General features: G+C 35.7%; 2 protein-coding genes across 6 annotated transcripts; both read right to left on the bottom strand.

Moving 5' to 3' along the window:
• LOC109719348 (probable Xaa-Pro aminopeptidase 3) lies at positions 953-11,078 on the bottom strand. Of its 5 annotated transcripts, none has more exons than XR_002218662.1 (16): positions 10,976-11,078; positions 9,854-9,961; positions 8,855-9,118; positions 8,454-8,546; positions 7,907-8,113; positions 7,352-7,455; positions 7,144-7,210; positions 6,949-7,056; positions 6,582-6,674; positions 6,351-6,441; positions 6,148-6,218; positions 5,721-5,776; positions 5,555-5,615; positions 5,098-5,201; positions 4,693-4,824; positions 953-1,184 (listed from the first exon to the last, which is right to left on the bottom strand). XR_002218662.1 is itself a non-coding variant. In XM_020245951.1 (15 exons), exons 1-14 carry the CDS (start codon positions 11,027-11,029, stop codon positions 5,100-5,102), a joined length of 1,479 nt encoding a protein of 492 aa, XP_020101540.1. In that variant the 5' UTR covers positions 11,030-11,078; the 3' UTR covers positions 4,482-4,824; positions 5,098-5,099. The 5 variants fall into 5 exon arrangements, 2 of the variants coding, with proteins under 2 accessions (XP_020101540.1, XP_020101542.1); XR_002218663.1 differs by lacking the exon at positions 953-1,184 and adding an exon at positions 1,568-1,766; XM_020245951.1 differs by lacking the exon at positions 953-1,184 and having other exon boundaries at positions 4,482-4,824.
• Positions 13,336-18,046, bottom strand: LOC109719347 (rhodanese-like domain-containing protein 6). The gene is made up of 9 exons (XM_020245950.1): positions 17,788-18,046; positions 17,482-17,643; positions 16,834-16,939; positions 16,492-16,690; positions 16,027-16,108; positions 15,716-15,798; positions 15,444-15,576; positions 14,743-14,932; positions 13,336-14,172 (listed from the first exon to the last, which is right to left on the bottom strand). Exons 1-9 carry the CDS (start codon positions 17,965-17,967, stop codon positions 13,505-13,507), a joined length of 1,803 nt encoding a protein of 600 aa, XP_020101539.1. The 5' UTR covers positions 17,968-18,046; the 3' UTR covers positions 13,336-13,504.

The raw sequence follows: 18,263 nt of genomic DNA, 5'->3' as shown, positions 1-18,263 counted from the left end.
AATACCCTACAATTTAAAGTGTATCACTTTAGTACCCTATGATTTTATTTTTTTCTTTTCACGGGCGCTTCTGGTTAACTCTTCGTTAAGTTATATATAAAAATTTTAAATATCCTACAGATGGTTTATCATATATTTACGTTAATACCACGTGGTTTATCAAATTGTCACTTTAATATCATATAGTTTTAACTTTGCCACTGATTAACGAAAAAATTAACGAAGAGAATAATGAAAAGAGAAAAAAATAAAACCATAAGATATGAAAGTGATACATTTTATACCACATAATACTAAAGTGAGAAAGTGCGAAACTAAAAGGGTGGTATTTGAAGTTTTTGTTTTTTCATTTTATAGTTACCAAATAGATATATGGTAAAAAAAAAAAAAAAGAGTATTAATTAAAAAAAAAGTATAATCATCACTATTTTTTTTTTTTTTCCAATAAGATGTCCTTATTAGGGTACACACTCGAGAAGAATAAAAATGCAAATATACACTTTTTTTTTTTTTTTTTGGTAATTTGTTTGTAATCATCCCACACACATTATACACGCTCACACACTCAAAGTTTTATCAGTAACAGATATTCCATAAAATATTTAGGTAAAAATTTATAAAACTTATCTTAACTATCATCCATTTTGATTTAACTATTAAGTTCTTAAAAATTTTAATTTTACTATCTAACTTTTTAATTTATTTGATTTGAATTTAATGACATTTTAATTTTAAAATTTAAATACATTATTTATCTAGTTAATATATTTATACAATTGATGCAACTATGTATTCATTAAAATATGGAGTTGATTTAAATTTTATATCAGAAGAGCGCTAAATAATTTAAATAAAAAAAATGAAAAGATTTGAGTACTTACATTAAAATTTTAAAAATGGTTAAATTACAAAAACTTCCCCTGTCAATACCCGCTTTTTTACTTTCTTCCCGTGTCATTCAGAAACCTATACTTTGCACTCTTTAAAAAATAAAAAATATTCACTTCGGTCCTTGCCGTCAGTGTTTCGTTAGAATTCCATTTATATCTTATTTTTTATACCCAAAATATTTCTGAAATTCTCATTCATACCCACACACATGCCCATGGCCGCTGCTTCACCCTCCGCCGCCTCGCCCTCGCACATTCCTCTGTCCATGCCCAGACACACGCCCTCGCCATCCTCTGCCGCCGGAATGAGCAAGATTGGAAAAGAGGAGATGAAGAAGACGAAGACAATTTGATTATTTTGTCACACTATACCCCTTACGTAAATATTTTTTATTTTTTAAGAAGACAAACCAAGTATAAATTTTTTTAATAATAGAAAAAAAATAAAAAAATAGATATTGACAAAAAAATTTTATGTAATTTAGCGGATTTATATTACCAGTGCGACGATGAGGAATCTAGTAAGGGACAACACAGTAGCTTCAAGTTAAAACAATATAAAAATTTATTCCTTTTTTCTTTTCATATAAGACAAAAGCTTTTAAATGAGTGTTAGTACTCATACTCCTTCTAATTGAGTGTTAGCACACTCAATGCATAAAATCACTATTACAAGAAGGAAAAAGGTAGGGTTTTTTTTTGTGAACAATTAGAAGGTGAAATGTCATTAGGGCAGGTATACTTGCTAACCGTTCTAGAGCAGTGAGTGAGTAGGGCTCTTCTCCACCCACCACAATAATTTCAATGTGCCAACCAATTTAAGTACTATCAAACATTAACTACTCTGACACCCTCCACAATGTAGCCATGAATGTACTGTACAAGAAAAAAAAAAAAAAAACAAAAAAAGAAAAAAAAAGAAAAAAAAAAACAATGTAATGCTTTGGGTACTTAGAAAAATGACTTCTGCGATCGATAAAATGCTGTTGATGAGTCAGTCAGTAATATTTCAATAATAATATTTCTGTAAGTGATAACATATTGTGCAGGATTGCATGGAAAGAAAGAAGAAAAGCTTATCTTTATATGCTTCCACTCTAGCTTCTAATCCAATAGCATTAAGAAATTTTCTAATATACTGGCCCGCATTTTAATCGGTCACGTCCCGGGGCCTAATTGATAAGAGTCTTGGTATAAAATAATGCTATTTCATAAATCAGAGTTGCGAAATATATTTTTTTTAAAACAGTCTGGCTCATGTGGCGTACAGACCAGCCACAAATACAAATCCCTCTACCTACGCAGACAGAATTTTCTTTGTATTTATACGGTGTATCGATCAAACAACATCAACAGGATCACAACTCACAACCCACATTCACATAATCCACAGACAATCAATGCAATGCATTTTCATACAACTAATCATTCTTAGAAATGATGCATGTCTCTAAACACTCCTTAAATGCTGGATGATGCGATGCACAATATAACAATCATTCTATTAAAAGTGCTTTCCATCCGGAAGCTTTGTTTTTAAACTATAAATATTCATCAATTGAAAACCATTCAAAATCCTTTGAAAATTATTTTCTTTTTTGAAAAATCGACTACCACAAGCTGACTTATCAACGATAATAGAGAGAAGTTGAGAGAAGTTTATGAGATACACACAGCAATATTTGGAGAGAGGGCAATGATTTCTTTTGTACCTTACTGACACTGCAATTCTTGTATTAATGGGCCATTTAATGGATTATGCATGTACATTTAATAGTGGAAAGAGTGTAAAAATAAAGATATATGTATTTGATGAAAAAGAATATGCTAGAATAATCTTAACATCTCCCAACATGTCCATTGTGGGGTTCAAATGGTCTATTGCACATAACACTACCTTTAAAAAAAAAAAAAAAAACAACAACAATTACTAAAAAACTTAAGCTAATAAAAAAAAAGAAGATATTTTAAACATTTACATTCCAACAAAATATGATATTAAATGTCAACTATACGGAGTTTAACTGTTGAGTGGAATTATAGGGAGTTGAACAAAACAATACCACACAAAATATGGATTTTATAACTGCTGAGGAACAATATCATCATAATTCAAGATAGTGAAATATCACCAAAGGAGCCACTAATTAATAGTTTCTATAGGATTCTTATAGCGGTTTTTGTGAGGCAAAAGAGGGAAAATATAATGATTGGCAGCCATTTGAATAGTGCCAAATATTTTTTAGGGAAAATTTCAAAAACCCCCCTGTGGTTTCGTAGTTTCTCACTTTGCCCCCCTGTGATTTAAAGTGTATCAATTTGCCCCCCTGTGGTTTCGTTTTTATCTTTTCGGTAGCTTTTTCGTTAATATTTCGTTAAATTATATACAAAAAACTTCATATATCCATCTAGATTTATCAAATATTCACTTTAGTACCCTTTAATTTTAACTTTATTACTGATTTAAGGAAAAAAAAAATAATGAAATTGATAAGAAAAAGAGAAAAACAAAACCACAGGGGGACAAAGTGAGAAACTACGAAACCACAGGGGGGGTTTTTGAAGTTTTCCCTATTTTTTAAGGGATTTGGAGACCATTAACTAATACAATCTCATGAATAATTATAGCAATGCATTCATTATTTTGAGGAGTATAACACATTTGGTTTCTTTAATTGTTCAAAGCACAAGAAGTTCTTACTCTAAAATCCTTCTAATAGCTTCTCGCTACAATAAAATCACAAACTTCGAATTACAGTTTCTATTTTTGGACTCAAAAAGTTTATTTCAACTTTCCACCACAGTATTTGAGACCATATTTAACTACTAATTCTAGCAACAGAGAAGCTATTCCGAAAGCCGGTCAACACTATATTCACAAAGCTATTCATAGATCTCATGGTGTGGCTACATGAGCATCAAAGGCGATGAGTAATGGTATCAAAGGTTTCAAAGGTTTCTGTAAAAACTCAAGAAATCATTGCTTGGAATTGGTTTATTGTGAATGAGTCAGTGATCTGTCATTCATTCTAGCTCTACTTTTAATATACACCAATACTAAATAGAACTTATTTTTGAACATGAAAGTGCTAAAGATTTACAATAGAGATTGGTAAATGACTGATCAACTGGTCAGTTCACAGCTAACAAGGTGGAGCAGGGTCCTAGAAACAATCTTCCTTAAATCATCACAAATCTAGTTCACTCAAAGAAGCTAAAAAGTGGAGAAAGGTGATAAGAATGTGCTGAAGGCAACTTAAAATGCATGTGCTTCATTAATGTTAGTAGGTTTGGTTGTTTTCATGCAATGAATCTTCTAGTAGGTTTGGTTGTTTTCGTACAGTGAACTTGTCTGGTAGGTCGGTTGTTTTCAGACAATGAATGTGCTTCATTCTCATGTTGTACTGTAGACATCTCCGTCACCCTCAGAAAACTATAGATTTTTTCTCTTTTTTCAAAAAATTTGGTTCTTTCATACAAGAATACATAAATTCTATATACTTCGGCTTAAATTTCATTGTTTCTAGTTTCTTCACACCAAAGCTTTGGGTCGGGCAGGTAAAAGACAACCATGGACAAAAAATTAGAAGATTACAGAGATTCAAAAGCACGATCCTGGCTTTAAATGCAATAGAATTTCACATTGTTTATAATAATTTGTGTCAATGAACCCATAATCTAGTTGAATTGCACAAATAAATTTTTTTTTCGTTTACTGTAAAATCGAATAGAAAAATGTAACACTATAGAATTCAGCACAAGGGGAATCAAACAAGAGGCCGCCAATGAAAGGAGACGATACCTTTGCAACAACACCAGCAATTCAGATCTTGGTTATCATCATGCGAATACAAATTTTCATTTTGCTCCTCTTGAAGTACAACCAACTACTCTTTGTATCCTCCATGTTAGTTTCACAAGGCAATAGTCCTCCCTGTAATTCATGATACTGCATCAACATTACTTACATAATCCAGGAAACTGCATCTAAAGCAACATACATGACTACCGGCTAATGAGTAACTTTTCATTTCTCAAACTAAAATTCAGGTAATATCCAACTTTTATACAATCAAATTAAGCATAACCTAAAGCATTGAATTATGATGTAACTATTCGGTCTTTGGGGCAAGAAATCAAGACCTCTCACTACCATCAGAGTGCCATGAGTCTATATGTTGGAATAGACTTAAAACTTGTTCCGTACCTCTAGAATGCTGCTCTCAACACTGGGGCTTCGGCTGTTCCTGTATAGTTGTTCAGCAACGATGTGATATGCGAGATCTCTTTCGGCATTGATGCAGTAAGAACCTGCTTCCGCAATTTAATGGCATCAAAAAATAGCACCAGCATAATATCTTAACTGTTCTTGCTCAGCACGAATTCTAAAGTGGCCTCTCTATTACCAGAAGTAGAAAGTGTTAGACAAACAAAAAAAAAAAGTCTCAGGGTGAAAGCCGAAATGAGGTTTTAGCTCTCCAAGAGCAAAAACTCCTTTTCTGAAGCTTCTGCTTCTGCTATGTAGGCTCTACTTAAAAGCTGTTACTGCTTTGAAAATCTCTGCCCAAACAACATCTGGGCTCTACTTAAAGCTGTTGTTTTCTGATGAACGGAACTCTAAATCACCAAAAATATGATAAATTGTAGTGAAGAGGGAATCATACCTCATGCCCAGTTTCGGTAATGAGGACTTCATCTTCAATCCTTATTCCGATACCTCGGAAACTACAAAAAACAAGTTGCATAATGAGCAATACAAGAACCACCAATGTTATTCTCACAAGCAGATGTGTACAAATATAATTAACAGGTTGAACAACAGATAGCTACCTATCCGGTGCATTGTAAGATGAGGGAATATAAACTCCCGGCTCGATTGTAATTACCTGCCCAAATCCGTTATTTTGTTCTAATTAGCAGACAAAGTAATTGATTCACATAAACAACACATAAACAATTAGTATACGATAACCAGCAGCTAAAAGTATACTGCAATGTACGAAGATAAAAACAGGAGTTGGTGGTAGGTCTGTTCATATATATAGTCGAAAGTCGACTGTCAGAATTCAGCCCATGGATCAAAGAAAACAGGGCTAAAAGATTATCTCAACGCTGTGGAGGCATATTTTTATGATTTATTTTCTATCGAATCAGTTTTCTTCTTGGCAAAATTCTATCACCAGGTTAACATGATTGAATTATAAGGAGGAAAAGATTAAATTTTTCGAATTCTGCAATCAGGAAAATTATCACTTACAACACCTGGCTGCAGAGAGCGGTCGATGCTTATCGTGGGGGAGTCATGGACATCCATTCCTAAATAGTGCCCTGGCAATTCAAAAAGATATATTATATTTCACACACACACACACACACACACACACACACACACACACACACACACACATATAGAGAGAGAGAGAGAGATGTTAGACGTTATAGAAGTAACAGTTGCTAAACCTATTGAGGTTGGATTCAGCTGATGATATGAGAGGCTGTTTTCATCTCTTAAAATGCTGAGCTCTTTGAGTCCCTTCCTTAGCATCTTAACCTGCATATTTCCACACAGCGCACGCAAGATCAATGCAAGTTTAACATTTCCATGCAAAATATCATAGACAACATATTCTAATTCTAACTGTCTACTATCCCATGAAAAGGCGCAAATGATGTAGGGATAAATGATCATACCGAGTAGTCATGTATTTGTCGAATGCTCACACCTGGACGACAAAGCTTGATGCATTCCTTATTTGTCTCCAATATCAGATTATAGAGTATTTCCTGAAACCATTCAAAAGAGTAAGATTCAGGTGTCATGTTTATGCCATTGATTTAAATATAAAACTTGGTTCAAAGAACAAAACAAGTAACATTGACATAGCTTGATGTAAATTCACACAAAGATAAAAAATAATGGACACAGAAGTATGGGCTAAAACTATTTTATACACGTGTATGCGGTCAAACTTAAACACTAAAATTAGCAGCGCCAAGAACTATTAGTGGAGTGATTTTAATTAAAAAAAAAAACAGCAGCGATATACAGGATCAAGACCTGAGCAGGAGAAAAGCTACCGAAAGGTGACCAAGTTCGGGTTAGGTCACTGACATAGCCATGGAGCTCACACCCCATATCCATTAGTACGAGTTCTCCAGCTTTGATCTGCCAAACTTTAACCATCAACTTATCTAAGAAAACAGATGGGTGGTATTTGCAAATGAGTACACGAGGAAAAAGCATATTTCTTACTTTCTGATCATTTCTTGAGTAGTGTATAATGCTTCCATTCGCTCCACCGCCGACCACAGGGTTAAACCTAGAAATTGGAAAATGAGGAGTTAAAACCGGTAAACCACCATGAAACCTTTGGTTGTACACGAAGAGAAAGATATTCTCTTCTCAATTTCAAATGAAAAGAAATGGAAAAAGATTGCTAAATGAAAGGATAAATGCTTACGCCATTCTTTGTGCCCCTCTCATTTTGCATTCATACTCAACTTTAGCTGATAGTTTGCTCTCCTCTGGAAATGTCCTTGAAAACAACATTGTTTGCAACAGAGACTAGACGAAAAAGGAAACAAGGTTGTCACTAATAAAGAACTGGAGGTGACTAGACGAAAATACTGCCAGTTTAACATTGTAGCACACATATTGGGCCTTAGTTGGGGCATTGAGCTTGTATATGAAGTGAATTATTGAAAATACAAAAAATCTATTCAACATTCTTGAAAGGCTCAAAAGTTTTGTGACAAAGATTAATTAAGAAATTCATGTAACTAATTTTCAACTAAGCAAGCAGATACATACCAACAGCACAACTGAAAAAAATAATGAAAGGTAATTTAGTGTTGTACACAAATAAAAAGCAAAACGACCAAACGAGATTAGCCAACATATAAGAGTATTAACCAAAACGAGGAAAATACACACATTCATAAACGGAAAGTATAATTGTAAAAGGAAAGAGTAATCAACTTAAGCAAGAAAGTAACCAGCTAAGTAGAAAGAGTACCTGGCATGCAACTGATGCAGATTCTCTCATTAACTTGAGCTCTGATGTTGACTTCAACCATCGAAGTTCGTGAATATAAAGAGAGACATCTTTTACTTGTTTGTTATGCAATGCCCTATTAAAAGCCTCTAACTCCATGTAAGATGGCGAGGCGGTCCTTGCATTATGAAACACTCTTGTTGCTCGTCCAATCATATCTGGAAGGATCTGCAATTACAAAGCTATGGTTGATGAAAAATATTGACTGGCGTTTAAAATTTTATTTGACAATTATTGAGGACGGACTTTTACATACATATTCTGACAAAAAATTCCTCTATTTACATATATATCGCTATAAAATCTAATTCTTCATAAATAGCTCCTGAAAGTGCAGTTTATGAAATCTTCAGTTAGGGAGTGAAGTTGGTGTGTATTTGAAAGAGGACTTAAAGAGGGGTTATTTGTAAGTACATGGGTATTTTTAATCAAGAAATCAAGTTTCAGAGGTTAACAGTTGCATACTGGTAGGTTGATTCACTGAAATGCTAACAAGTAACAAACTAACCTTGTGCATCTTACTAAGCGGGTATGCCTTCTCTGCCTTAAAAAATTCCAACGCAGCTTCCGCTCCAGCAATTTGACCTTGCCAAGTTACATCCTGTTACAACATTGTATACAAGCTAAGAGGTGATGCCCATAAAAAATCCACGCCAAACAAATATCGCCCGAGAAATGTAGACACAAATAATTATCATTAGAGGGTATAAATAATTATCATTAGAAGATATTTTAGTAAGATATCAGTTTACACAATTATATGAACACATCAAGATTTGCAAATGAATAGACACTGTTGAACTTTATTGCAGAAGTCTAAAATGTGTTTTTAATGCTAATGTAGGCAAATGGAACATCCTCGCGCAAGATGAGAATATTTTTAACATAAAACCTTAAAAAGTGGCTTACATGAGGATCTGAGTCCGGCATGAACATACACAAACCGCATTCCTCACTTAGAACTGCAACACCACCAGGTTGTGCACAACCCGTTAGATAAAGGTAATCAGCATCCTGTCTAAATGGGTAAGGGACCACTTCGGTCATCATTTTCACGGGTGCAGAAGCAATTATAGCCAAGCTCTTCTCTGGAAGCCGCTCCAAAATCTTTTTTCTCCTCGAAATATATTCATCACAAGTTATGCCAGGTGTGATTTCTCCTTCTACAATTAACTGATATGGAAAGAACAAATAGCATAAATAGAAAAGGAGTAGAACAAAGAAATTTCCATTCTTTAAATTGAATTATTGAACAACAATAAGTACTTGATGGAAATAAGAATCTAGTAATACGCATTGCAGGGATAAAGCTAAACCGACTAGGTGCGGAACAATATACATTACTGCACCGGTTAGTTCTCAATTGTTTGAAGGAATAAAAGTGAAACTTAGCGGAAAAAAGGGTTAATTACAAATACAGTCCCGGAAGTTCGATCCAAATTCAATTTTGTCCTCAGAATTACGATTGTAGTACTTGATGTTTAACTCCCATTTTGATTTCATCCTCGACTTTTCGCTTTCAACAATTTAGTCCCTCATTTCACTTGTCTCAAATTTTCTAATTTAACTACGAGGAGTCTAATGGGGTTGTTTACATGGGCATCTTCCTAGGATAGTATTGAAATACACTTCATGGATAGCATTGTAGAAGGTCGGTCTTAATTGTTATGTACAACAAATTTCAGGGACTAGATTGTCATAATTGAAACAATGAAGATGAAATCCAAATGGAGGATGAACTTTAGGGACTAAACTTGTGAGTAGCCCCAAAAAATATCTGCTGCAGTTTCGTAATAAGACAAGGAAATTACAAAGAAAAAAAAACTTAAAGGCCACTACTACGAACTATTTCAATACAGTCAAACAGTTAGAAGTCTAAGGCGTAATCGACAAATGCAGAATCGCTACCTCAGGATGAGATAGCGAAGTTGGCTGGCCAACGTCAATGGCACTCTGAGTGGCATATGAAGCGCCTCTAATAAAATCATCTGAAGCCGTGAAAACCCAAGAGGCAACCTAGAAAATAACAACTATATAAGAACATATAATGCATCGGAAATATATCGTTCATGAACCATCATGAGAGGAAAATGATTGCCCGCAATCATTTTACTTCATGATGTAAAAGAAGCGACAAAATTGCATGGAAACTTTGGTAGGCAATCAGAGAGTATGAAAGGCCAAATCTTCACGTGATCACAAAAGAGTCCTTCGGAAACCAATTGCAACTGAATGTAAACAAACTAAGGCTACAAATGAAATTCACACGTTCCAATAGTATTGATTCCCGCTCTCTCTAGTGAACTTCGGGAATTGTTCAATAAACATCACTATTTTCAACCTTTTCTTTTATAAATGAAAAAATAGATTTTTTTTCATAAAATCCTGTGAATGAAAATGCTTGATACTCTTCTTGCTCAATGCAAATAGGACCTTAAATTTTTCAATACTATGTTGGAAACTTTGATACCCAGCACACCAGTTTCCACCTTTTATTTCATTAATGGAGTAAAAGAGGAAGTTTTGTACTTAAAACCCTCGAACAACTCATTATTATGCTCCTTTTTAACAAAAATTAGATAAAAAATAAACAAATTTAACCTGCAAAATCGCATTTTGAAATGCTGAACTCCTCCAACATCATGAAAAAATCTCTTACGAAATTGTGGAAATTCTTGGTACTCTTTTTTCTCAGTGCTAATAGGATATTAAAAATTTTCAAAATTACACAGCACCATTTCCCACCGTTGCTGGATTTTCGTGCTTAAACCCTGGAATTTTAACTCATTATTATGCTCCTTTTCGGCGAATTTAAGAAGAACCCACCTCAAAAATCTAACGAAATGAACAAATTTAGCACCACGATCGAATTTTGAAGCGCCCACGTCGCCCACTACCACAAATTGAATCATTCGAACATGGCAGAAGCATAAAAATAGCAGGAAAAGAGCTTAAGCAGAAGCAAAAGCGCGGAGACCCAAAAAAGCCCTAATGAAGAGAGGGATCTCGAGAGTGTCATCGATCTATTACCTTGCGTGTGGGGATTTTCCCTCGTACTCTCCTCCCCAACCACCTCATCGCCATTACTGCTTAAACCCCCACGGAGCTCCTCTCTCTCTCTCTCTCTCTCTCTCTCTCTTTTATTATACTGCTGGTAAATTGCACGACTAGTCCCTGAACTTTGAGTGAAGTTTCTTTTGGTTCTCAGACTTTTGATCCACACATTTTTTTTAATAATAATAATTTTTATAATTTTTATATTTGGGGATTTAGTCTCCTACCAAAATATAATTGGAGAAACAATGAATCGTTTGTTGCTTTCTTTTTGAACAGTTATAAATAATTCACTGCTTTTTCAATATTTCTAGTTTTTTTCCCTCTACTTTTTGGTGTTAAATAATATAAAATAATAGTTCAAAATAAATATTTTTATATTATATTCAATATTTTCTCTCATATTTGGATTTCACTGTTTTAGAGCTTTTTTTGCATTTGACCCCTCAAAATTTTTTTTCACAAATAGCCTCACTAATTTTATAATTATAATTAGCTCTATTTCCACCGTGCAGACGCCACCGTCATGTAAGCAATGATGGATAATGTGGAATAAGTTAAACACAATAATATGTATTCAGTGAATATAATAAATTAGACACGGTGAATCATTCATCGTGTTCAACTTATTCCATATGCATTACCGTTGCTTGCGTGGCCCGGTACTGACGTGTCGCCTGACAGCGGAGAGAGAATCAAAATTATAATTATAAAATTAGTGAGACTATTTACGAAAATAATTTTTTTAAGGAGGTCAAATGCAAAAAAAAAAAGAAAAAAAAGAAGACAGTGACCTTAATTAACTACTTTTTCTCAAGTACTTTTGAGCCTTTTACTCTCCTACTATATAAAATAATATAAACAATTGTTGTTCTTTAAAATATTAAAATTACTGAAAAATAGAGTTTTTATGTTACACTAGTTAAGAAGCCCCGCGCGATGCGGCGGAAAGATAATACAATTATAAATTATTATAATTATTAATATTTTTTTTATTATATATTAATATTTTTAAATATTATTTATCTCAGTATTAAATAATAAAAAATTAAAGAATAAATTAAAGTAGATTTCTTTCTAAAAATATTTAAATCTTATATAAATTAATCCTTAAAAAAATTGTATGGACCCCACAACCCTGCAAAATAAGGAGAAGCATTCTTTAGTGTTGCCAATTCATATATGTTTTGGGACTAAAGTGAAAAATATGCAAAATTTAGTGATCAAGATTGACATGCAAAAAAAAGTTAAATAGACGATGACATTATAATTTCGTTAATTCTGAAATATTTTTTAACGGTTACTATTTTATCGCGATAAAATTAAGAGATTTGAAAAAAAATTAGGAACAAAAAAAAAATAGTGGAAAGTTTGGGAAACATTGTACAATTAATCTTAAAAAAATTGTAGGCCATACAACCCTCTAAAATAAAGGAAGATCGTTTTTGGATTCCTAATTAGATGAAATTTTAATTTTGTTATCTTGACTATTAAAAAATAAAATTTCTTTATGCGATAAAATTTTATTAAATAAATTTTTAATTTTGTTATATTAACTATTAAAAAATAGAATTGATTTATGCGATAAAATTTTACACTTGCTGTAAGAAAAAATTAAAAGAAAAGTTGTTGAGAAACAAAAAAAAAAAAAGAAAAGAAAGTGAGTAGGGATGCAAACGGGGCGGATCCGGGTGCGGAAGAGTTCCCCCACCTCCCGCTCCATTTCTTATATGGGCGGGACGGATTCGGGGCGGGTTACTTTTCATTTTATTTTTGGCTCTCATTTACCGCTTCATTCAGGGCGAATTGGGGCGGGAACGGGGCGGGAGCGAATTTTTAACGGATCGGGATAGATTGAAGGAAGAAAAGAGTCTCCGGCCTCCCGTTCCATTTACTTGGCGGATCGGGACGGATTCGAGGCGGGTTATATTTTTCTATATTTTTTGTTCTCACTTACCACCCCATTCGGGGTGGATCAGGGCGGAGCTCCACAGACTCGGAAAAAAAAAGGGAGAGTGTGTGTGAGAAAAAGAGAGTGTGAGAGAGAGAGAGAGAGAGAGAGTGAAATCCCTACGTTTACCTANTTTGTTCTCACTTACCACCCCATTCGGGGTGGATCAGGGCGGAGCTCCACAGACTCGGATCCATTTGCATCCCTAAAGTGAGAGAGAGAGAGAGAGAGAGAGTGTGAGAGAAAAAGAGTGTGTGTGAGAGGGAAAAAAAAAAAAAAAAAGTGGGCCCACCACCCACCCCCTCTCCGTGGTGAAAGTGATGTGACCATATTCCCAATTCATAAGTTTATAAATTCAACATTTAGATCCCTAAAATTTATGGAATAGTTTAAAAGGTTGTTATTATTCTCTGATGAAGATACTAATTAGGGTACACAACAAAATCAGTAGTATGCAGCATACAGAACAAAATGAAAGCAAAGATCCCATGAACATTTCATCATAAATCATTTCAAATTAGGGTACAACAAAATCGGATTAGTTTCCTACAAATTCACAGGAATTGCAAGAGAAATTCCTTCATTCGATCAATGTGCGGAGGCCGCGTCGGTATAATGTGACCCATTTCGTGCTCGACGACGATTGCTCGGTTATCTATCTGCCGATCTTGTCCCCCGCCGTTACCGAAACAATGTAGAGAAGGAAGCTTAACTAAATCGCCATCAAAATTGCTCGATGAGACCGAATATCCCGAGCAAAATATCCCGAACTCAAAACAAATAGCGCCGTATAATCTCTGCTGCTTTTCGCAGAATAATGCAGCCATTGCTGCTCCTTGCGAGAATCCAAGAATACCGTCGAACCTACCCATCTTTGAAATTGTTTTCTCAATATGATCATAAGATTCTGCGAAGCCTCCGGTTTGCTGCCGATACTGAAGAGGGTCGAACGCTGCTGCTGCGATTTTCCAGTCTTTCTCGGGCGAGCAGTTTGAGTTTGGAGCAACAAGCCAAGCGAATCTCGTTTTGGGGTTTTCGTTCGGAGGTTTACTGCAGTTTGGCTGGTAAATGAAAGGGAGCTCATGAGGGGCGTCTATGAAGACGAACTCGACGGCGTTCTTGAGCTTCTTAGCGAGTGACGATGTTCTTCCCTTGAAGTTCGATCCGCTCTGTCGGAAACCGTGCAGGCATAGGATTCTCAACTTTCTCGGGTTCTTGCAATCTGTACAATGAATCAACTGAGATTATTTGATAGATGCGTAAAGGAAAGAGATTGTTTGGTGAATAATTAATATCACTTTTTCTACTTCTGATTGCAAAATCCAGGAAAATGAAATGCAAAAGGAAGTAAAATTTCCCCAACAAATAAGTTTGCCTGGAAATAACTTCAAGGTTAAAATGCACGAAACCCCCTGGAAATGTCACAATTTTCACTCTACCATCCTGAAACATTGAACATATCACCATCCTCACATTATATTTATCATCACTTAATCTACTTTATATATATATATATATATATATATATGTCACTTTGTTTATACATCAATGTGGTAAATTATAGCTCTCCAAAATTTAAGGGGGCAATGTGAAAAATCACCGTATTTTCTCGGGGGTTAACTCCCATTTTAGTCTAGTATAAACCTTCTTTCGTACTCTCCCGTTTACACGCCTAATTAGATAATAATCCACATCCATCGAAAATAATCTTTAGAAAAGAGAACTGAACAAAAAGCAAACTGACAAACAAGGCGAGTTTAGACTTTTTTAACCCTAATTGCACAGACCTTACCATAACTCCGGGGAAGTTCAGATACAGGTGCAGCGTGGCAGGCAGACGTGGTTTTTTCAATCTCGATAGCTTCTGATGAATCAGGTGATAGTTCTAAATGGAATGGCGAGTCCTTACTCGACGGCTTCGTCCAGCTTCCCTTGTCTTTTTTCTGACAGAGCTCACAAATATATTCGTCGCTAAACTTACCCTGGGTAACAAAAGAGTATGGAAAGTAGAATTTCAGGTAATTAAACAAGTTTCTCCATGGGATAAAGGCAATTTAAATACAAAGAAAAAAGGCACGAAGACATGTCCACTATATCGGTCAAAATGAAGGAATTAATCAGTCACAAAAGGTCAATAGGGCGAACAAATAGGACATTCCAAAAGATATTAAGTTGCATGTTTCGACCTGGCGTCGGGAGCAGTTCTCTACTCCCAAAAGCCGCAGCTAGGTTGTTTGGCAAACAAAAAGTTTGGAGTCTTTGCTGTTTCTGGAAGCGAGAAGCTTTAATATAAAGCTTCTGCCCAGCTACAGCTGCTGCTGCTGCTGCTGCTGCTTCTGCTAGACCAGAAAGCTACTTGGGAGGATACCAGTTGAGAAGCTGCTAATGCTTTTTCAAACAGATTCACTGAAAGCTTCAGCCAGGCCAAACAGGCCCTAAAGCAGACAAAGAATGGAAACGGCTTATGCATTCAAACACGAGAAGTCACAGTACCTGGCAATCAGAACATACTAAAACCAACATCCTGCAATGAGTGCACCGGCAACGAGATGAATAATCGTCGAAGGACGAGCCACACATTAAACAACTACCAAGTACATTTCCATCCAGGCTTCCAACCGAAATCCTGTTCGGCAGCATGAGATAAGTTGGAAATCTGTAAATTCGAACTTCATATCGAACTATCGGCAGCACATATAAGCACGTACAATCATTTCCTTCTAAAATACAATAAGATTGCGGCAAGTCACTTGGGAATAATTCACCTGTGATCAAAAACAAAGTTCTTTCCTTTGAAATATCCGCCATCTGGAAATTGCTCCAAATATCTCTGAATTCCACCAAATAACTGCCATGAACACCATAACATGTAATCAAGGTGAGTGAAATATGCTGCTGAATCGCATAGCAATAAGAATGTAACATTAGGGATGAAAACTCTTTAATTCTCACCATTGGTGTGGACAATAGAAATATGTGCGCATAGTACTTAAGCGCTGGGATTGCAGAGGAACTGTGTAATTTTAACAGTTTCTAATGCAGAAGAATCTCTGAAAATCTATAGAAAGAGACTTACTTGAAACACATTCTCAAAACCTTCTCCTTTAGAGCGGATATAGGAAGAGGCCATTTCACATCTTATACCTCCGGTACAGTACCTGAAATATTAATATACAATTAAAGCCTCTCCAAACCAAGTAAAACTAGCAATAGTGGAGAAATTTCCACTTTTAGACAGATTATGCAATCATAGACTAGACAGCAATTAGAACAGGATGGCTATAGGAAATGAGAAACTAGACATAGTGGCTTGATAAAGTGTGGATCGTTGAGTAAGAGAAAAGAGGATAGGGTGCTGAGTAACGACTATTCACAGAACAAATAAAAAATAGCTTTTCAGTTAAAATCATGTCTGCAGCCCGCTGCAAGAGAAGAAGCTTAAAATTGAAGATTCTACTTCTGCAGCCCAAAAGCTCATTTCAGCTTCCTGCGAGTACAGACAAACATTCAACCATGATTCTCACATCCGCAAAGTACTTACATGAGAATTGATTTCCCACGCAACTGTCCTGAGTGCTCATCTATCCACGAAGGGAGGTCACTATATTGCCTTATCTCTGGGTCCAATGTCTTTGCATTTGGCGTCTGAAACTTCCCAATCCTCGTCTCATATACATTTCTTGCATCCAACAATACTACCTGATTCTTTAGAAGAGAAGCCTCAGAATCCAAACTAGCTCCTGGTAATCATGCATTTTTTTCAAAGATAATCAACAACACAACTTGCATCCGTGTAAAATACGCGAGCAACAGAACTCAACGAAAAGCTGATAGGAGCATATAAATTTTAGCAGTACTTTAGTAAAAAGAACATCCTACTGACCGACATCATGAAGGACACGGTGAAACTCAGCTGCTGATAAATGTCTTCCGGCGTTCGAAATTTCTGGAGATTTTGACAATGGATTAGATCTGAAAGTAACCAGCTCCTGAAAAATGAAAAGTTACTGAGCAAAATATCACTACCTCATAATTATAAGCATTCAAAGACTACAACAGAGCTAAATCAAATTACAAGCTCGAGTACAAAGAAACCTTCAACAATAAGTTTGTTCCTTTTTCACCACACAGGGTCCTTAAATTCTAGTTTTAAATGGTTTTTTGACTTGAAAATGTCAGAGCATCTGAGTTAATTTGAAGTCAAAAGCACGGAATTTATCGTGTCGAATCATATGAATACAAAAACTGCAACTAGTTCCTATCAACAAGCACACTTCAACTCACAAAATTATTCAACTCAAAAGTGCTATTGAGGGAAGTACTATATTAAGTTCCTCCAAACAGCTTTTCTCTGCACCAGAATCAGAAGCACCAAATCAAAGTTTCGACTTTTCGACCAGAAAATGTCAAAATCACACTTCTAATTCCCGCTGTAGCAGAAATTCTAGACATTCCTTATTGTTTCTATCAAAAGATACTGCAGCTGAAATCAAAAGCAGAAGCAGAAGCAGAAGCAGAAGCAGGGCCAAACCTTTACGACGCGAATGGAGAGCGAAGTGAATCCGCACTCCCTCGCAACCCTCTCATCCTTTGGGTGCTCGCAAGACGCCAACTTGAAGTCCGTTCGATCAAAGAACGCGTTCGATCTCATCTCCGCAATGTGCTTCTCCAACGATTTCATCTTCCCACCAACCTAATCAACAACCAACGTTAGATAAACCCCAAAATACCCGCAAAAACCACCCAAAAAATCGCCCAAAAACCGCAACAAAGGGTCCAAAACCCTAATCAAACGTAATTATTAAGGAGCGGAGATCAAAGAGGCGGGGATCGTTACGGTGGCGTTGACCCCGTCGGGGGCGATGCGGACGCGGCCGAGGAGGGCGAGGGATCGGCAATTGGAGTCGTAGAAGCGGACGAGGGAGGGGAGATCGGGGACGGAGAAGAACTTGTAGTAGAGGAGGACTCCATCTCCTCCCCCATCGTCGTCGTCGTCCTTGCATCGATCGAGCTCCATTGTTGGGACCGTGAGAAAACCTAACCCTAGACGCAACAGTTGGTACAGAAGCGCAGTGGTGACAGTGTCTGCCTCCAAATTTGCATTAAAAGAAAAAAAAAAATCAAAAATATGTGCCCCTTTAAAAACTTCAAAAACCCCTATAAGTTTGATTATATCACAAACACCCCTGCAAATACTTATTATTTTTCAAATACACCCTTACCCTTACTCTTACTATTCATCTCTTTATAGAATAACAAAATATTTAGATTATCAAAAATATGGTCAAACTATCCATTTTGTCCTTAACTTCT

This window comes from Ananas comosus, linkage group 13, assembly GCF_001540865.1.
Source record: "Ananas comosus cultivar F153 linkage group 13, ASM154086v1, whole genome shotgun sequence".
NCBI classification, from domain to species: domain Eukaryota; kingdom Viridiplantae; phylum Streptophyta; class Magnoliopsida; order Poales; family Bromeliaceae; genus Ananas; species Ananas comosus.
Note: the sequence above shows the minus strand (reverse complement) of the source record. Positions and strands in the feature narration are given on the sequence as shown.